Source organism: Nomia melanderi, chromosome 5 (assembly GCF_051020985.1).
Source record: "Nomia melanderi isolate GNS246 chromosome 5, iyNomMela1, whole genome shotgun sequence".
Lineage (NCBI taxonomy): Eukaryota > Metazoa > Arthropoda > Insecta > Hymenoptera > Halictidae > Nomia > Nomia melanderi.
This window is the reverse complement of record NC_135003.1, coordinates 902,754-923,712: the sequence shown is the minus strand read 5'-3', so window position 1 is coordinate 923,712 and position 20,959 is coordinate 902,754. Positions and strand designations below refer to the sequence as shown.

The 20,959-nt window shown below is 38.9% G+C and overlaps 1 protein-coding gene across 2 annotated transcripts in view; it reads right to left on the bottom strand.

Moving 5' to 3' along the window:
* Positions 1 to 174: 174 nt before the first annotated feature.
* The window catches only part of LOC116424836 (uncharacterized), a 581,479-nt gene continuing 560,694 nt past the window's right edge, over positions 175 to 20,959 (bottom strand). For both annotated transcript variants that reach the window (XM_031971785.2, XM_031971784.2), the window contains one exon: positions 175 to 10,275. In XM_031971785.2, coding sequence (XP_031827645.1) covers positions 10,103 to 10,275 — 173 coding nt within the window. In that variant the 3' untranslated portion in view covers positions 175 to 10,102. The remainder of the gene's footprint in view (positions 10,276 to 20,959) is intronic.

The window sequence follows — 20,959 nt, the reverse complement described above, 5'->3', positions numbered from 1 at the left end:
AAGTCGCGATTCTTTAATACAGTACGAACAACAACTTAAAGTATGTTAACCTTTCGCAAACGAGAATCGCCGTAAAATTTCCTATCAATTAAAGCTGAAATGTTAAGAAGTATGGCAAAGGATCACAGGGCACAAGGATAGGTGTACAACGTGTCAAACACGAAAGAACAACAGTCACCTAATTTTTTTTTTTACGATTTTTAATGTCGTAACCCTGCCAAATACAATAATAATAGTAATAGTAGCAATTATAATAAGAATCATAATAATGATAATGATAATAGTATTATCTAAAATATGTAACCATCATTTCGATAATAAGATTATCGACAGGCGTGATGTTGTACCACACAGGACGAACGCGGACGCGCCGTGCCACGCGTCGCGACGAATATATATATAATTTATTAAACGACAACCGGGACACGGCTCGCCTCTACGCGATACAATTCATAGAATTCCACTTCCACGGTAGGAATCGCATGACGTACAATTTGTTTAAATAACGCGTTGAACCGTGCTTGCTCGCGAAACAAATCGTTTCTCTTCGTTATTTTTCTTTCTTTCTTCTTTTTTTTAGGACTTCTCTCGCGGCGGGGATCGTTGCCCCTCGCCCCCGATAACGTTCGTATAAATATATATAATTTCGTGCGTACATAATCATAATATAATTCGCTATTAACCTCCCACAATTCCCATTCCGCAGCTCGCAATAATAATTACACGCACTTTCGTTCCCCTTTCGATCGCAATAAATAAATTATCCAAATCAAGGACATCGATATATCGATATAACAGTAATAAGATTACAACCACATTTACAATATATATCTATATTTATGTGTGTATATACATATATGCATACATATACACATACATATACGTATACATGTACTGAAAGAGAAAGACGTTTGTTCGTACACACGTGTGTACGTACATATATATATATACATATACGTATACATATATAATATAGATTTTCCTTTATTTTAATGCACTAACGAACCTCACCTTGCCGAGGTGACCGCAAAATTACGAATCGGCGACACCGTCTCCTCTCAAGCGACGCGGTTAAAGTAAAATCGGAAAGTACAAAGGTGATCCGTTCTCTTCCTGTTCTATAGTTTTTTCCCCTTTTGCTGCTGTTCTCGTACAGTTAATGCCATTCGTTTATACAGTGAAACCGTAACAATGCGATAATTACTGACCCTACGGGGAGAAAAGAAACCTACGCGACATATACAGAGTTTACTCTTATAAAGTAATAGTTGGTGGCGCGCGACAATCGTTCGTCCTTCCCTGAGCTTCGCCGACGGTCGATCTTCGCGGTCTGAACGGTCGCGTGGACAACGGATCATCGATCTGGAAACTAGGACTCCCTGTTTCATGTGTCGGTAGATGAATTTAGATTTTGATCCGTGAGATTCTTTATCTCACCCCTTCAGACCTGGTTTTCGTACAAAATTATCTTCACTTATCTAACGACAGAGGACTGTTGTTCAATGAACCACCAGTAATAACATGTATTTCCAATAGAATAGTATAATACTTTTTTTTTATAAAAATAGGCTCAAAGGGTGTACATATGGTTGCCTGTAACAGTTTTAATGTTTTATTAGGTGTTCAAGTAAGAAAATTGTACATTATAAGGTGTCTTTGATCTGAAGGGGTTAATTCAGTGTATTTAACTTTTCGACGGTGTCTGGGTATATTTGGACTCAATTTTTCGAAGACCCCATTCAACTTACGACCTTTTATAGATACTATATTTAAGTTGCTAAGTACTTTGATTTAATAAGAAAATTTCGTAGAAGTAGGTTTGAAAATGTATCTAGAGAAATTGACAAGCAAGAATGTAAATAGCTCTAGGCATTGCTAGCTGTGAAGTCGAAAATGTCCGTCTTCTAAGGGTTAAGTATAACTGTATAAAATGTTCAATGGTTAAATGAGAAATTGAAAATGAAATACACATGGATGCGTGTACTGCAGAACTCGACAATTCGGTTAATTGATTTCACGACAGCGCAAACTATTTGTGCGAACTTAACACTAGAATTACCTAGCCGTCAAATTGACTGTAATTTTGTTATACAGATTACAAGAATACATTTATTCATAATTCGACTATTAATTATTACTTCATATTTCAGTCTAAGCATTACTAAATCATTGTATTTAATAATATTTCGGAAAATTATTCGTATGTTTTCAATAATGGTAAAAAGGGAAACCCGAAGTGATTGATTTTGACCCATCTGGTAGTTTTAGCATTAAGGGCAGTTCAGAATAGTAGTCCTAATTCCTCTTTCTCAATTTATGAAAAAAACGCAGGAAATGTTCTTGGATTAGTTAAATACTAATACTACGATGTTATTAATAATATTAATTATTATTAATTACTGGTATAATATTGGCCTGCAATTAATCCAAGAACATTTCAAAGAATATTTTTCTTCCTCGAGAACTCAGAAAGAGGAGGAATACGATTATTCTGAGCTACTCGAACATCCCTATGAATTTGTGAACGTGAAACCTTAATTCTTTTATACACGGTTCACATCCCACATTATAAACACGTTTCACGTGTATTTTATTTCAGTCCAAAATCACTTTTACCCGAAACGGATTCTGACGTTTTCAAAATTCGCGGAGTTCGTTGCACCGACACGCGACGTCGTCCACGCGTTCGTTCTAGGACCTTAAAAAGCGTTTCCGGAGCCAGCAGCTACCGGCTTTTCCTTCCGTTCGTCGAAACGAACGACGGAGAACGAAGCAAAGGTGAGAACCGTGGCGAGGTTCAGCGGCAAGAGCACGCCACGCGCCTCGCAGTGTCTAAATCCGTGCGAGATCCGAGAGAGAATTACTGGCCCCCATTGATTATATTATTGCGAAAGAATTATACTACGTAGACAACCCGCTGGACTTGTCCGCGGAAGGACCGCCACGCGGATAATTTTACAGAACTATTTACAGAAGTTATTGCTCACCTATGTGTCTACCTTACGCGCTAGTAGTTCCGTTTCAGTTTCCTTAAACGAGAATTCCCGTAAACGAGCCAACAATCACCAGCCTGTCTGCGGTCTATTGCGGTTAGAAGACGTTGAGCCATGCGAAACGAATCGCGTGTCGTGAACCAACGAATTTTTCCGGAATATTTCTTACTGTATTTCATTTTATTCGATTTCTGTATCTATAATCGTCACTTGTCAAGTAAATTGAAATTATTGCCGGTGAGTTAACAGCAAGGATACAGTGTATTCGACTCAGCTAACATACAAATATAATATTGATTTAATATAATTAAGTAATCACAGATAAATGTAATTCCATCTGTGAGTTTAGAGAAATAAGCTAGTGTATTTAATTCAGTTAACAGAAGAGTCGAAGGGTATAATTTCATCTGTGAGATTACAGGAAGAAAATTATATATTGAATTCAGTTAACAGAAAAAATCGAAAGCTATAATTTCACGTGTAAGTTTGCGGAAGAATTTGGCTAACAAGAAAATTGAATGTAATTTCATTTCGCATCACTGTCACGCAAGTAACAATTCATATGCATGGCCCAACATTTTCTAGACAGCAGAAGGCGCGTGCACGTCATTCGCAGCCTTACTTTCTGCGCTCCTGCGTAATGAATCTTTAGGAGACGATCTCCTCGTATTGTCCACGTTGATGTATATCTACGCACGTCGAATTCAACGTACGAAAGCACCAAGAAAGATTGAGCACCGCGCATGATCGCAGATTAAAGACGCAATTTATTGCAGTGTTGCTTGATAAAAGTACGCGTATGAATGTCTGTCTGTGTGTTATGTAGGTGTGTGACAGCTGTGTGCGTGTACAAGTGCGGGTATTTTTACTGGCCCTTGAAACGAAGAATGGAAAGTTTATCGCTACGTCGACGGACTGACCTGTCAGTTTCGTCTTCCAAAAGCTCGACACACTCTGATATTCATCACGTTCCTCTACTCTTTTTCACTCATTTTTTCCGAATTCTCTTCGCGAAGGTTCACTTTCGCATAGCAATGAACTGGCTATAAATGTCCTAATGTGCCCTTAAATTAATTAACACACGTTCCCGCGAAATTCTTCCTCGAAACAAGAATTTTTACAACGGATTCAGGTACTTCGATACCCATTGGACGATCGGGAAACAACGGTTCAAACGATCGAAGTTTTCGGAGTGGAAAATTTTGAAAGACGTCCGTTACGAATCAGACGATGATTCGCAAGAAATTTCCCGTTTTAACCCTTGCGCGGGCAATCGCATATTTTCTTCAACAATTTCTTTATGTTTTCGTGAAAATATCTATCGTATAACCGGATTCATTTCTTTCAACAGTTTTACAACGACTTATGCTTTCAGAATAAAAGTTTATGTTAATGACTTTAAATATTATTTTTATATTTTTAAATTATTTTAACCCATTCGCCTAGGATTAAATGCTTTTACTTTTCATTCCAAGTATGTTTGGTGTTATTTGAATGATAGGCTTCTGATCAACTTCTCTTTACTCGCGAAATGTACAGAATTTCTCAAAAAGTCGCTTGCAGCTATGGAGGAATGATTATTAATTTACGCGTACTTAAAATGATTACTTGAGCCTACTTTATATTCTTTTTATTTATACGATTCGTCTCCTATTTAATAAAGGCTTTGTTACGAACACTTATTTGCTATTAAAATTTCATAATCTATAAAATCGTTTGAAGCGTACGAATTGCACTAGAAAATCAATGGAACATTGCTTCTGATTGAAATACAAAACATAGCCATTAATAAACCCATTAAAAACAAAAAATGGTAAATCATATTACCGCTTTTTGTATTAAATATATTCTCCTTCACAAATTCTATCTATTTAATAGATAACGATGTCGAATTTTCGAGCGACAAAGAATATGCCCTTGCGTTTTTGTTATATGTTTTAAGAACCTAAAAACCTAGTATCTAGGTTAGAAACCTCCGAAAACAGTACGAAATACATATGTCTTTCAAACATCGAAAGCAATAAATTAAAGAAAACAATTTTTTAACAATCTCAGCCATGCTTGATTCATAAAAACATTTCGACGAGAAAAATACCTTAAAGAAAATACCCCAAGGACATGAAATAATATTAAAAACGATTTTATATTAATGGGAAATTGGAATTTCCTTGATAATTTATCGTTACACGATTGAACTTAATTACCCCGCTTCCCCCTTCCCTTATCCAGCCGAAGTGTGCCAACAAAGCGTACGAAGGTAATTCCGAATCGAAATGCGAAGCCTCGATTAGCCGGTTGTCAGTCGACGTCTGTTAAGGCACTTGAAATGCTAATTTCCCTAGGCGGGGCCTTCATAGAAAATCAGTCGCGTACAGTTCCGAGCCTCCATTGCCCGGGCTCCCCGTGTCCATTGAGTGGTTCGCCTTCCACGGGGAAATTGAATAGGCTCCCATTAACATGAATAACGCGGACAGCCGATGCGCGTGTCGAGTTTTCACGAAACTCTCTCTCTTTCTCGCTTTCCGTTCCCGACGCGGCCTAGGAATGTCGGTGCTCGAGGAATGTTCCGTCCGATCGTTTTCCAACCATGCCCAAAGAGGTCCTCGATACTTTCCGGCCGCCTAGACTCGATCGACGATCAATTTCACGTTCGCAATTCGCGTGTCCGCGCGTCGGATGGCTGGAATGTGCTAGCTTGAAAAGTAAAACAACGAAACTTCTCGGCTCGGTGACGCTCCGCGCGGTCGATTCAGCTCGCGCTCGATCCATCCGGCTTTGAATCGATCGTTGACCGAAATCAGCGCCAATTGTGACGGTCCGATGGTTGTTGTTTCGGCTCGAAACTCGAGTCGCGTGGTTCCTCCTGGTAAAGAAGAACACTACGCGTTTACTGGCCGTGATTTCGTCGCCTCGTCGACAGTTGAAAGGATCGTCCCGGAGCAGCAAACACCGTGCACGAGACTCGCAGTTCTCGCGGAGGGAGAAAAAATGATAATGATCAAAGAGGGTGTCGGCATGACGTCAGTATGCATTTCTCATCGGCCGCGCCGCGCTCAGATTACTGACGGCTCTGCCCCTCCGAAGGAATCCCCTACGGGAAAGGTACAACGGTATCAGTCATCAGGATCGTAGAGTGGCGTCCTGGGTGGCACCTCGTCCATTTTCGGATTGAGTTTCGCAGTGACGATCGTACACGAAAATTATTCATAACGTCCCGTAGGCGCGGTCGGTCCTCTCGAGAACCAAAAATGGCGGCGGTGACGTTGGAAACGGTCGAGCCGCTATCCGAGAAGGTGAGACACTCGATCGTGTTGCGCGTTGCTGTTACAGACGATCGTCAGGGGACGATCGAGGGATCGTCGTTTTTCCGCGATCGATAAGAAAATCGTGGCGGCGGTTAGAAACGGGTAGAAGCGACGATCGAAACGATCGCGGGATCACAGCACAGCCGAAAGAATCTTGACAGACGTTCGCGATTTTAGCGAGCGGAGACGCGAGGTCGACGAAGCTGCGTCGACGGAGAAGGATGTTAACCGATGTGATGAAACGCGAATCAACATAACATATGTATGTATAGAACAATTATGTGGTGTGTGTACAACACGTATACGTTGTATTAAGAATATAACCAATATAATGAAAATCGGATCAACGCAACGTATATACGTGATATTGTTATGTAGTGTTGTATACGTTGTATTGATATATTGGTGTTGATGCATCGAATTTTTCGAAATCGCGACGGTCGACGATACCTCGCGTCGAGTTGCGTATTACACACGAGTCCCGCGACCGGGATGAAGTAACGCTCTCGGATCGTCTCTCACTTGGGTCCTCCGGGCGAGGATTCGAACGGGTCTGGGTTATGAAATGTGTACAAGCACGAAGATTCGCGTGACTTAAGGCACTAGCAGTATTACTTAAGGCCTAACGCAGCGCTCCCCTTCTTCTTAAACGTTAAAAGGCACTATTCCCTATGAAAATACAACACGTTAACAAATATTAATTTATCAATCTTCGCGGTTAATCTTACAAGGTAGAGGTGTCTCTTTTAATGATATAAACTGGCTCTAGCATATACTGGCATCTTGTTCCATTCGCCTTTTCAGCTCTAGCATATACTGGCATCTTATTAAACTCCGTCCGCCCTCGGCTCTAGCACATACTGGCATCTTGTTCCATCGTTATTTTTCAACTAGCCCTGAAAATTCTATAGTTTCCGCTCCGTTCGGTTCTCCTCTCTCCTTTTTTTCTCGCTCTTCCCCCTTCTCGGCTAACTTTTAACCCCGGTTTGTCGCGCAGCCGCGGAAAACACACAGGCTCGAAGGAACGTCGTGCTTCTCGAGGTCTCTAAATTATTTACAACGCATCTTTACACGGATCGCGTTCTCGCGCGACGAGTCTGCTTAAAGACACGCGACGATGTTCCTTCAATGTATCATCTATTCATCCGAAAATGAGTTTTTGCACAGATCGAAATGGTTAATCCCACTTTTCGAACGTTTTCCAATTTTAGTCAAACGTTCGACGTATTTTCGTCAAATTTTTCCATCCTTCGTTTTGTGAGGATAACCACGTCGACGAATGAACGACTTAAATTGTAACGACAACTTTTAGCGGCATTTTCATCGTTTTTGTCAGAAATTTCGTAGATCTAAAGCCTCTCTTTTACACAGATACAATTAGACCGTTAATTGACGATTCAAGGTCATCAAGAAGTTACTCGCATTCTATTTGGCACAGTCTACCAGAGCGCCTTTCAAAGTAGAATTCATGCTCCAAGTGACTTACAGCGGCGCAGCTGACCTTGAATGACCACTTTATTGGAGTTTGTCTTTACAATGAGACTCGGATTAGTGCAACGATCGTGGTAACCACTCAACAAACCCAGATCAAGAATTATATCGATTTTATTCGAAGGGATCAGAGTTGGATGAAATGTAATCTGATTAAACGTTAAGAGTATCGATTGAAATGCAACGTTTTATTCGATCGTAAACTACTATCTGCAACTATTAATAAGAACCTCCTGTAATCGTCTCAATTTCAATTGTAGATCAGCAACAATCGACGATTACAAAAAATAATTTGCAACCGAATCAACCATTACATTCTGCACAACTCTGGGAGAAATTACATTAATACCGACACCTGGATCAACAGAAACTATCACGTTGTCGATTGTAGTGAAACGATACTCGTCGCACTAATCCAAATTTCATCAAGTTCGATATCAAGGAACTCGTCGCCTGGCTTCAGTCTCGTTCAGCAGCAGAAACACGCGATTTCGATATGTTTCGATATTGCATCCCGCGTTTCGCACCGTTACTTTCATCTAGATTGACAATAATTGAACAACCGACGGGACGCGCCGGTCGCGTCGAACCCTGATACAACGACTGTCTATGTACAAACCGACGGAACCGCGAGAAATCGCGGCGCGCGCGCGTGGCCCCGCGAAACGTCTCGTCGGCGTTCCTCAATTTGTTTATCACTATTATCATTTCATATTATTATGATTGTTTTTATCGTTATCGACGTCCGAGCGTCCCGATCGACCACGTTCGCGCGCTCCGAGCCAACCGTCTGTTCGATGCCAAAATAAAAATGTGCGGGAAATCAGACGCGAAGATGTTCTCGAGCAAAACCGTATCGAAAATGATCCTTCGACCGTCATTCATCCACGTTTCGGACGCAACGCGTCGACGAACGCGCGTCGTCGTGCACTTTGCACACCTTCTACTTTGGCACCTTTGCATGGACGAAACAGTGTGTCGGTTGAACACGCTGCGATCGAAGAATTTCCTGTAACATTTCCTCTCACGCGGGTGTGTGTGTCGAGTGTCTGTCTGTGTGTGTGAAAGTGTGTGTATTTGTGGGTGGGCGAGTGTATGTGTGTCTGTGTGTGGGAGTGTGTGTCTGTACGTGTATCGTGTGCGAAACAAAAAGACCATCAATGGTGTTCACGGGTTATCGTACATATTTAACGCACACGTTTTAATACTGGCTATCAGGGCGTCGGATAAATATTCCCTTCGTTCCGGTCGACACGATGAGAAACGCCGTTCGAAAATGATTGTCCGTCCCTAAACGCGAAATTCTTTTTTTTTTGTGCATTTCAACTCGAGCGTCCGCTATTATTCACGATGCGTTCGATAACGTTTTACAATCACGATTTGTAGTTTATTTAACTGAGCATGCTAAGTCCCAAGCTCCGTCACCGGAGTTCGATAATTCTCTTTACTTAATACAAAAAAGAAAAAAGAATCGTTTAATTACCTTAACGATAACGTTTACTCCTTCCTCCCGGTTTATACTGGCTCTCTACTCCTCTCTCCCGCGATAGACGATACATGGGTGCTCTAGACTAGTTGAGCTGGCCTTATTTAAATCGTACGTTAAAAAAAGAAAGAAACAAGAAAACAAACTGGAAATTACGAACAAGTAAAAATTGGCTAGAAATAGAAAACAGAAAGCGCGACACACGGCGTCGCCGTGCTGGTTGCGCTGAACCTGCAGCAATCAGGATTCGGGAAGCTGACTTCCGGGAGAAACGTCCATACGTTCACGAAATAAATAAAACGTTCCGCGGGAAATTTATTTAAATACATCACGAGCGTCGAGATTTGTCTCTGTTCAACAGATTACGAATCGAAGATGGAATTCCGATAGAAGAGTGAAAGGACAGCAAAGAAAACGCGTTTTTCATTTGTTTCGTTTGATCAGGACTGCTGGCAGGTTCGCGCAATTATCATCCGCACAATAATTACAGCGGTACTTTTCGTTAGAGCTTTATATCTAATGAACGATTTGTTTCCTTCTTCGTTTTTTCTCTCCTAGTTTCCGCCTCCGACTTTCGTCGATCCGATCGGCACGATTCCGATCGGGATGAGGCTGTTCAGGTCCCGAATATACAAAAAAAAAGAAAGAGAATCATTATCGTCGCCCACGATCACGATTCCAGTCCCGATTCTCCGGAACAGCGGTCTTTTTTCTATTTACTTCCTCTTCCCCTCCTCCGTTCTCTTCTTTTCCTTCTTCTTCCTCTTCTTTCTTCTTCCGTTCTTCCCCTCCGCTCTCTTCTTCCGACGGCTAGAATGTCCTCTTTATCAGTGCCTCTTCATGTGAAGCGACAAATGGTCGCTCCGCGAAAACGATCGCTGACAAAGATGGCACTTGAACGGCTTCTGACCCGTGTGCTTGCGATAGTGCCGCGTTAGTTCGTCGGAACGCGCGAATTTCCACGTGCAGCCCTCCCATGTGCATTGGTACGGTTTCTCGCCTGAAATTGAAATGTTCGGTATTACTGTTTGGTCGGAGGAAAGTGTATAGATACTTATAAATCTTACAGATAAGATATAATAATAAATATAATATAATAACAAAAATAATAACAAATACGGTATAATATAATGGTATAATAAAATTATTCGTAATAATAGACTGCTCAAACCCACGCATTAGACGAGGTTGAAAAAAGGATATTGACGATAGCAATTTCTTTGAAAATGATAGTTAATAGTAGATACATTGTTTAATGACTGAATAATTCTACCGAGCGAAACTGAAAGTGATTCATCACTTGTCGTCTCGATGAATGAAAGCGGAGCTGTTGCAAATTCTTTCTCATAAATCTTTAAGTTCATCTGTAGGTTTACTAAAGTGTCTAATGTAAATTCGATTAACTATAAAGAGCTCAGAATATCGATGGCATTCTATTGTTTCGTAAATATAATTCTGAAATACTAACTTATTGTATCCATTTTAAGTTTGCATAGTACACGTGTAAGGTTTAAAACATTATCGTTAACAAAATAACATTCCGGATTTATTAAATAGCCAAATACTTAATAGACACCAAATACTTAGTCGAGAATTATATAGCAGTTCTATAATAGGTACCAGTAGTACGAGAAATATAAGCGATAGTTCAATATTCGAGAGATGCAATAAATATGCTCGATACAGCGCATACTTAGAAACGAATTGTCGATTCCCTATAGAGCTCTCGAATATTATTTTCCCCAAGCTTCGCCTACTGCTGTGTAGTTTCTTCATTTTCATGAACAGATTCATGATTTCGCGGGAGAGGGGAACCGCGTTGACGTTAAATTTAAGTTCTCGGCTGAAAAGATAGAGCTATTATTGTGTAATTCATGTACGAGCGTAACGAAGGACATTAAACGCAGTGTCCGAGCGAAACATAAAACCTAGCGATAGATTTACTTTAGATTTACGGCGGAGTGCGTGTACATATGTACGTCTAATGCCTTTCATAATCTCTTTAGAGCGGATACTTATTTTCTTACGCGATCGAAAGTCCACGTCCTTGAGCAATTTATAGAGGGCTATGGGGTTTTATGCGTTTTCATATTTACGATCAAAAGAGCGTAATTGAAAAGTGACACCGGTCATTTGCCAGCTTTATGCACCTGGCTGACCAATGATGATCTTTTAGAGGCTCTAACTACGAACAAAGTAATGACGATCGGGTGTACCGAACCGATGGCTAATCGGTCAAGGAACGGCTAATTAATCATAAAACAATTCGAAGATATTTCATTTTTTTTTAAATAAGTTACTATGTAGTCATTAATAATAATACGTATTAACAACAAATATTTAGTGATACATAATAAATAATTCTTGGCTACGAAAACTTAATCCCGAAAACAGCCTTTTAAATTATATTGTACCGATTTAAAAATTGTTCTATCTTTTTAAAATTCTTATAAAATTTCAAAAGAAGAAGAAGGAGGAATAGAACAGACAAAATACAATAGGTAAGATGAGCAGTATAGATGAATAAATACGTAGCCTAGTCGAAGACGATGAAGTGATATAATTAAAATGAATAAGTACCTGTATAGATACATAGCGGTTATATGTATTAAGATTAGTTAGAGTGAAGACCAGATAAAGCGGTTTATGTTCTCGTTAAATATTCATAAATGGACTAGACATCAATTCATATGATTGACATGCGGAAGCACTGCATTGTAACAGGTATGAAAAATCTCACCAATTAGCAGATGAAAATTATTCAATATTTCGTTCATCTATACATCCACCTCGCCGAGCAATAACGCGGATAACGATTCGAGGTAATCCGGCAACAAGTATTTTTAATTTGATCCATTGGAGATAAGTCAGCAATTCTTTTTCTCATTTTGATCACCAATGATAAACAGATACACTGTGGTATCACTTACACATCAATGCATTCAACTGCTTTCGCAGCATTAATTTTCATTCAATGTTTATTTCAAATTTTCCCGACCTTCGTATAACACGGCATTCGTGCAACACGGTTTAAGAATTAGAAAAATTTACAGTATTCGGCTAACAGTATTTTCTCAGTATTTACTGAATTTCCCGGTAAATACTTACAATTTGTACGTATCGGATTTACTGTTTACTAAAAACATCAAGTAAATATTATTGTAATTTCAAGTATAGCAATTATTTATCTTAATTTCTGCTAACTTTTTCCTTATACACATAAGATTTCCCAGCATTTGCTATCTAGCACTAGTAAAAGAATATGCATAAGAAATCTAACATTCTTACGCATACGGCCCAGTGTTTAAATATACATATTTCTCTTAGTCATAAAACGAAAATAATATAGTGTTTTAAACTTTCATACGTAACCCTGTTTTTTGTACTCGACAGTTTTTCGTTTCGCATAACACGGCATTTTTTAGGAACTTAACAATTGTGTAATCCAGAGGTTATCTGATTATTATTGTTTTACACCCGATAATTCAGGTAAATGCTAACGCGTTGCAATTGCTAACAATAAGAAGCATAGATAGATCAGCTCAAAACATTTGAATCGCTAGCTAAAAACCACCCTTGAACCTTTTCTTGTCTACGTCATTCCTTCCCCACCCTTTTCTGAGTTTTCTTTTAAGAATATCGATAGAGTAGAATCCCAACACGATGAAAACATTCGGCCTTAGAGGGTTTACGGATTTCGCGTGAAATTCCCCTTTTGAATACTGGTCCAACTTGTATTAAGTTAGTCCTCTGCTTGTATTAGTTTCTTATGGAAAATTTTACTTTTATAGTTATTCTTCGACGATTTTTTAATCGCGTTATAGGGTGACCTATTGTATATAAATCAACACGCTTGAAAACCGAGAGTACTCTGTCAATTTTTATCTGTGCCAAGATAGCGATGTGTCTATGCCAAAAATGAATTTTTACGAATTCTTAAAGAAATGAGAAGATTTGTTTAATTAAAAACGAAATATCACCTAATAGTAAATACAATAAGTTTCTAAAGAAATAATAAATAAATATAAAATTACATAAATATAAATAATAATAAGTGTTACGAGTAAATCACGCATCTATAAGAATGATGTTGTTTGAATAGCTAGTAACAGCAATACTCTTTAATTATCATGAGTAACGCTATACGAGATAATTATAATTCTTAATTATAATTTAATTGGCATATCATCTCGTTTTCGACCAGTAAAGCTGAGATACCCATTGCGCGTAGTCTGAATAAATTTCTTATCGATTCTACAAAAGCGTTGTACTCGATTTCGCGATCCAGAATCCAACATTATTTGCGTAATAAAAAGAACTACGATTAATCGGATAAAGCGGACCTCATTTGCGTATCAACCCAATAATACGGATCTGTAAAAGAGAAAGACTCAGAAGAAACGCGGAGAAAACGAGAGTAAGGTAGCTGAGGGGGCTAAAAGCGTGGACGTAGTCGTCGAGCCGTCTAGATGTAGAAACAGCCTGGTCACAACTCGATGACGCAATCGCCATCAAGTTCAGCCGCGGTTCCAGAGAAGACAAGCGCACCGCGCGCTGGAATCGAGCGGTACGATCGAGCGGAGAGGTCCGCGATCCCATTAAACGCGTGCACGCGGATAATGGGCGACGCGGACCGACGACGGGAGGACGACGTGACATCGCGCGGAGCTCTATCTCTCATGGAGAACCAGCCGGCGCACCGGTTTGATCGATATATTCGCGCGTGTCACCGAACATCCTCGATCTTGACGGCGATGATCTCTCTCTCTGTCCCTCTCTTTCTCTTTCCGTGTCTCTTTCTTCGTTCCTCGCGTTCGTCCCAGATAAACGATCACATTTTTCACTTCGCGGCGATCGGATCGCCTGTACATCGGTGCTCGAATATCGCGGACACAATTATCTATTGCGAAAATCTGCAACGTGCCTTCCTGCGGTCACCGAGGAACTTCTAATTACGACATCAATTTTGATGTGGCTTCACTGACGGGTCTTGCTTTGTTTCAGTTGATTGAGGTGTTAGGGAATACGTCTGTGTTACTTTTTTCGATGATGATGTCTCTTATTCAATCTTCAGGGTATAAAGTATTGTCGTTCTTGAACTTTTAATCGCACTTGTTAGGTACGTGGAACGTTTGCTGGATACTTTTCTGGTAATTAATGAAGATTCATTCTTAAAATTTGTTCAATTTTTATATTGGATCTTTGAATTGAAATTGAAATTTGCTGAATTCTTTCAGTGCTCGGTAGATGTTAAGAATATAAAAATAAACATACTAAGTGTTTAAACTATGATGATACGAAGCATGATTGAAAATAGCATTAAGGGCTGAAATTCTCAGTCCTTTTGCGAATAAAAAGAGACTCACCTTTCAGGTGATGATAAAATCTAGCTTTAACCACTTAATTCGACGAAAAAAGTTCGTCTTTTAAGAACGAAGATATGGAAAAGTTCTAATATACCTACGACGGTATATAAGTAAGTTTTATAATTGACTTTCCCGTGAAATTCGATATCGCATTCCAAAGAATTCTTGTTTCCTTGACAATACATGGAGGGGCCATCTAAAATAGAAATTATTTAACGCGGAACGGAATAAATAAGTATTACGACCTGTCAGTGGCGTTAATAAATACTTTAAGATCGAGATCGGTAAGGAAAGGCAGCTACCATGCTAGATCTAAATCGGTCGTTTTAACGTTTCGACGCCCATCGGCTGAATATTATTATGTAATTCGCTGGGAATACGAAGAACTAATGACGGAGAAGAAACCCGCGCTGCGAGTCGGTGCGTTGCGTAATTGCGAGTAATTAGTCCATTTACGAGCGGTACGGGTACGTTCGGTTTGGCCGTGCATATGCACGCAATATCGGCTATCACAGCGAACACGGCGCAAGAAGGCATTAATTCTCCTGTTATTAATGCATTTTGATTGGATTCTTTTTTCTGTGGCAACGTTACGTTTATTGCCCCATAGATTAACGCTCCGTTACGCCGTCCGACTCCATTAATTAACTACAACAACGAACATAGCTACTCATTTGTAACGACGCTGCCAAGTCGCCGTACGTGTAAGCCCGCACTGCCGGCCGGGGGTGTCGGCCATTTTGCTTTCTGTTTTTCAATCAACGGGAAACGTGGTTTTCTATTACCTTGATGAATGAGAAATGCTTTTTCTTACGCGCGTTATCTTTTTCAGTCCTTCCGTTCAGATCATGCGTGTTTTATTTCAATTTTATTATTATTGAAAGGAATATCCGCGAAGAATTCAATGATCGTAGTGACACTAGTTACATATACTTTGTGTGTGCTATGTATAAATTGCGATGATCGCTTGACCAATGAATAATGGTTTTCGTTTTATTAGTGAAGAGAATTGGAAATGATTGAAATTTTATAGTTACACTCAATACATGTGACCACTAATGATGGATTAATAATTACAATATAATAGGTCATAGTATTTTTATTTTTCTTCCTTCAAGCTGTGATTACTGTTAATTGTCGAACATTCTCGAATAATGGCACATTTCCTTAGAAAATTTAATTTAAAAAATGGGTATTATCATGATTCGCATGTTATAAGGAAACAATGTGTTGGACTTCCTTTATTTTTCGATCACTGACCCTCGCGGGTGACGTGACATCCTCATCGTATCGCATTGAATTTTCAAACAATTCTAATCTTGGTCCATGTATCTATGGAATCATGTTCTGAAGTTTATCATATTCAAAAACGCTCTTAATAGTGTACATATTTTCTTTATCTCTGATTATTTTTACTATTTTTTTAATGCTATTTTAAATTGTATTACGATTAGATAGAAGCTATTAGGTACTGAAAAAAGTTCGTGCGGTTTTCTTGTCAGCAATGAATTGAAGTTCGATTTCAATCTGTATTTCATTAGTTTAATAAATGAAATTCGTATTAGCAGCAATTTATGTTCATGTTATTGGTAACGAATAAAGTAGAATTATTTTACAAAAACATTCCCTGCGTTTAAATTTTGATTTAAGAAGCCGCATGAACTTTTTCCGGTATCTAATATAAACTTCGCCAGTGTTTCCGGAGAGAAAAGTCGGAAAATTATCGACATATGGTGAGTTAATAATAGTAAAAATAGAATATTAATACATACTGCTCGAATGAAGAAATATTTGGAGATAATTTTACGAGACATTCACCGGCTGAATCCCGCACAAAGGCAAGAATTTACATCCATCTGGAGTTTACAGTCATTTTATTAGCCCTTAAAACAGCGGTTCATTTACGTAAAATGTCGTCGGAATTAGCGGTTCCAAATAAAAATTTAATTACCGGATACCAGGGACTTCTTGATTGAATTAACAACACCCGTTACAGAGAAAATCGCCGATCACGCGAGGGGAATGATTTCAATGCAGTTTTCTGCGAAATGGGTTAACGATAGATGGTAATTGAGAACGACGTAGCATGATTCAGCGGTACTTTGGTGCCGTTTCGTCCGGTTCATAATCGATATCATACCTTCCTTTAACCTGTTCCCGTCAAATTTGATATTTCAACGCGGCCAGGGAACAGGATCCAGCCTTTTACTTTATTTAACGGGGAAGCATTCCGAATGATTTACGGATCTTCCTCGCCCAGCTTTCGAAACCGGCAGGCCCGAATCGGTCCCGACGTTTATGATCATTTCATTTACATGTCTCGTCGATTAAACGAAAGGGAAGAAGAGAAGGTGTTTCGGTTCAAGATAAACCAGGAGCTTCCGTGAGTCGTGCATTATCATCGTTGTTTATAACCTGTATACGATTTAGTAACATCATCGAACAACAGGATATTTATGACAACGCCGGACTTGGTATTATTTGAGAATTTGTTCCTGATAAAGCGCTTTAATGATAAACAGCAAGCGGTTACCATTTCTTTCGGCGAGCTGGTGGTGTATAAGCGTAAAATATATTTATAATTTTTAATTTGAAACAAGAAAAATTTTAGGAGAAAATTGAAGGTTTCGTTATAAAATGGTGTGCAAAGTGTAAGCTGTATTAAAGAAAGTTGATATTATAAGCGAAATTTTGTTTATAAAATATAACAAATTATCGTTGATGTGTCAGTTCGTAATTGGTTTCGCAAAAAGTAATACGTATGCTGGTATTTATCGAACGTTATACCAAGGAAAAGAAGGTTTTAATGTGTACAAATCTCGTGGTCAAGTTGATTAGAAATTATAGTTAAATGTGTTTGTTAATTATCGAGTATCTCGGTGTCATAAAATTACAATTGATATTCAACACAGTTTCATAATTACAGTTCAGGAATATGAGTCACGAAGGAGCTGTTAAATATTCCGGATAAACAAGTTGTTTATCTTCCAAAACAGTGATGACCAAAGTTCTTAGCAATCCAAAATTATTACATCATTAAAAAAAGAAATTTTTCAATTTAAAACACATTTCAGTCAACCGGTCAATGATAAATGGTATCAAGAAAAAAAATGGAAAAAACTGTTGCGAATCCTTAATTTTTTCCGCTCCACCATTATCTATACCTTTCCCCGCACCAACTCCATAATTATAAACACAATTTATCTACAAAAATTTAAGTTTAGTTACTTATCATGCCTAAGAAACGATGCCTACTTATAACTATTCGCTTTCCGAAATCAATTTCATTATATATTTACATCCACACTTCGTAACGTTACATGGTACGATATCTCTCGAAACGATTGCAACATCGAGTTGCGTTGGCACAGAGAAACGCCGTCGCATTCGTCGTAATTGTTTCAAGATTAATTTGATAGAACATATTTGGAAGGTTCGCATTTATCCAACACCTAGTACACCGGTGTCTAATCGAACCAACCAGCGGGATCGAAATCGAGTAACACCAAATTGCGTTGGACGTTAGATCCATCTCTCGTCTCGTTTGCAAAGACACGATGCGTGTCGATAATAATAAGAAACGAGCCGGCGAGCAACAGCAAGAAAGAGGAGGGGCGAGAGGAAACGTGGAAAAGGGGAGAACGTGGTTCGAAGTTTCCTAGCGCGGTTGACTCAGCGTGGCGTCCGTCTAATGCGCCCACCGGCTACTCCCGCGGTGTACGCTCGGCCGCCGCGGACCCTTGTAAATAACAACACTCGTTAGCCGGTAAGAAATACCGCGGCGATGTAATATCTCGCGAACGGCCGATTCAATTTAATCGCGATCATTACGCGCCATTAATTATTTACGCCCGTATCGCGGTTTAATAAAATATAACAGCGGGCGACGGCCGTGTGTTACGCGAGAGAGGCTTCAATTAACCGCGGCCACGATTTATCAACGACGCGCCATTAGTGTCGCGATGAATACAGGATTCCTGTGCCGCGTGCGTAATCGGGAATTGGATAATTGTGGCGCAACGGTGGCGACGTTTGCATGCGCGCGCGTTTTACGTTTCGACACCCCGCCGCTTCTGTGAGAACCGACTCGCGCAGGAAACGCGAGGCGGAACTGTGAGCTAGAAGGACGAAGAAAATATGTGTCCGATTCCGGGTCGCGGAATCGAGCACAACGCTTTTGTATATTCGATGTTGTGTGCCAACGCATCGAATTACTATGCGTAGCGTAACCCTAAGAATAAACATTAGTCATAGAATGATTTCCTATAGTAAATGACTGAAGTCTTATCGATATCCCATTTACGTCATTAACCAGTTCACTGTGTCTGACGAGTATACACGTCGTCTTAAAGCTTGAAATAATACCAATTCTTTCAACGATGAATTTTTTATTGTTTCAGATAAACATGTAATTCTTCTTTGTTTTGCTTTGGTTTTCATCTAAATATACTCTAGGTGCGATTCTCCTGCGTTTGACGAGTACAACTTAATTTTTTAATTTTAACGTACACAAAACGAGAGATTTTTCAAACTGAATTCTATGATTAACAGATTAAGCGTGATAATTTGCATATAATTACTTTTAGTTGTATACATATTACACGGATATTTCGGTTGGAGTAGATTAATTTCAATCAAAAGTTTGAAAGACTTTCAGTTGCACAACTCTGATTTATAAAGCTTCACATGAGAAGAACATGCAAATAAGTTAAACGTTTATCTGCTCAGACCTTTGAAACCAGTTACTCGTCAATGACACAGCCTGACCCTACTCCACAATTTCCTTTCTTCGCTAAATTTGACTTCCAGATTCATTCTTCGACATAGATCAGATTTTACGGAACCGTCTTTGGACGAGCATTTAAACACATCATGAACTCTAACGGTATACATATCGTTATACCTAGATCTACCGAAATTCCACTCAATTTATAACATTGTTGTAAATATGCTTAATATAATAAACGTTATAGAACAAACATAAGTTTAACGGAATACAAGATCAGTAATAGGTTTATTTGAACGTCGTACAAAGTGGAGATGTGAAGATTGAAAGAGTAACCTGACGGTGTTGAGTATGCGAGAAGGATCTCTCGGTTTTTGAACGTGCTGCTTTATATATTGCTATTGACAAAATTAAAGAGTTTAGTCCTAGTGATTCAGATGTTCTGGGTTGACTTATCTAGGGGTCCTAGTAACAGGGATGGAAAATAATTATACCGGTTCCGGTTCCTGAAACAGTTATGGAGAACCGAAATAGAGTCATACCTGTTAGTAAATATATCAGTACTGAACTATATCGGTTTCAGTTCTTTGGAACCAATATTAATTGTTCCAAATTAATCAATAATTGCATCAGTTATAGAACTGATATAGAATATTAGCTCAAAACCGATATATCTAATAACAGTCGTCACTTTATTTCGGTTTACCATAACTATTTCAGTTGAAACCGATATATAACAATTTCAAACGGCCATTTTCAAAACTTCTTCGATCTCGGTTTAATAATTACAATGCACTGGTATTTGTTTAGACTATCGGATATATAACACCTTGGATTTGCGGTACTGTTATATCGCCGCAACACGCGGAAAAATTTCCCGCGTTTGGGTGAATTTTTGTACGATCTGAGAAATAAGAACTTTTAAGATTTTTAGTAATACTTTCATTTTAGAGTTAAATAGATGTCGATGGATCCGAGTTGAAAGTTGTTCACTTCTAGTTTAGGTCTTTTGAGATAGGGTAGAATCTCAGAAATTGAGGAGTTTGAAGACTGGGAAGGGGAACATTTAGAACTTGGAGTGATTCACGTTACAGGTGAGGAAGTTCAGGGTATACGCATCCGACTATTAGCTGGTTTCCTATATAAGTAGCGCAGTTGCTTATACTATAATTAGGTGTAGTTATAATACTAATGAAGATATTTGTGGAAACGAAAATGGTAATCGCGTTAATGACAATAATAATAGTGATAATCATAACAATCATAACTTCAGTGACAATAATAATGAAAGGAACGGTAATAAGAATATTAATGTTTATAAGAAGAAGAAAATGATTGGAGATATTGTATAGCAGTGGACTAGGACGTAACAGTACTTACACGGAAATGTATTGAACGTGTACATGTTTATGGATTGATAGCATTTGGAAATTTTAAAATATAAGGAATTTTATATGCTAACAAAAATTAACCCATGGCTCTATGATTTTTTTCATAAGTATGCTCGCTGAAATTTAGCGTTAATCATTCAAATAGATACTTTCCAAACAACTGGATACGAATTCGATTAATATAGCGAACATTGGACAACT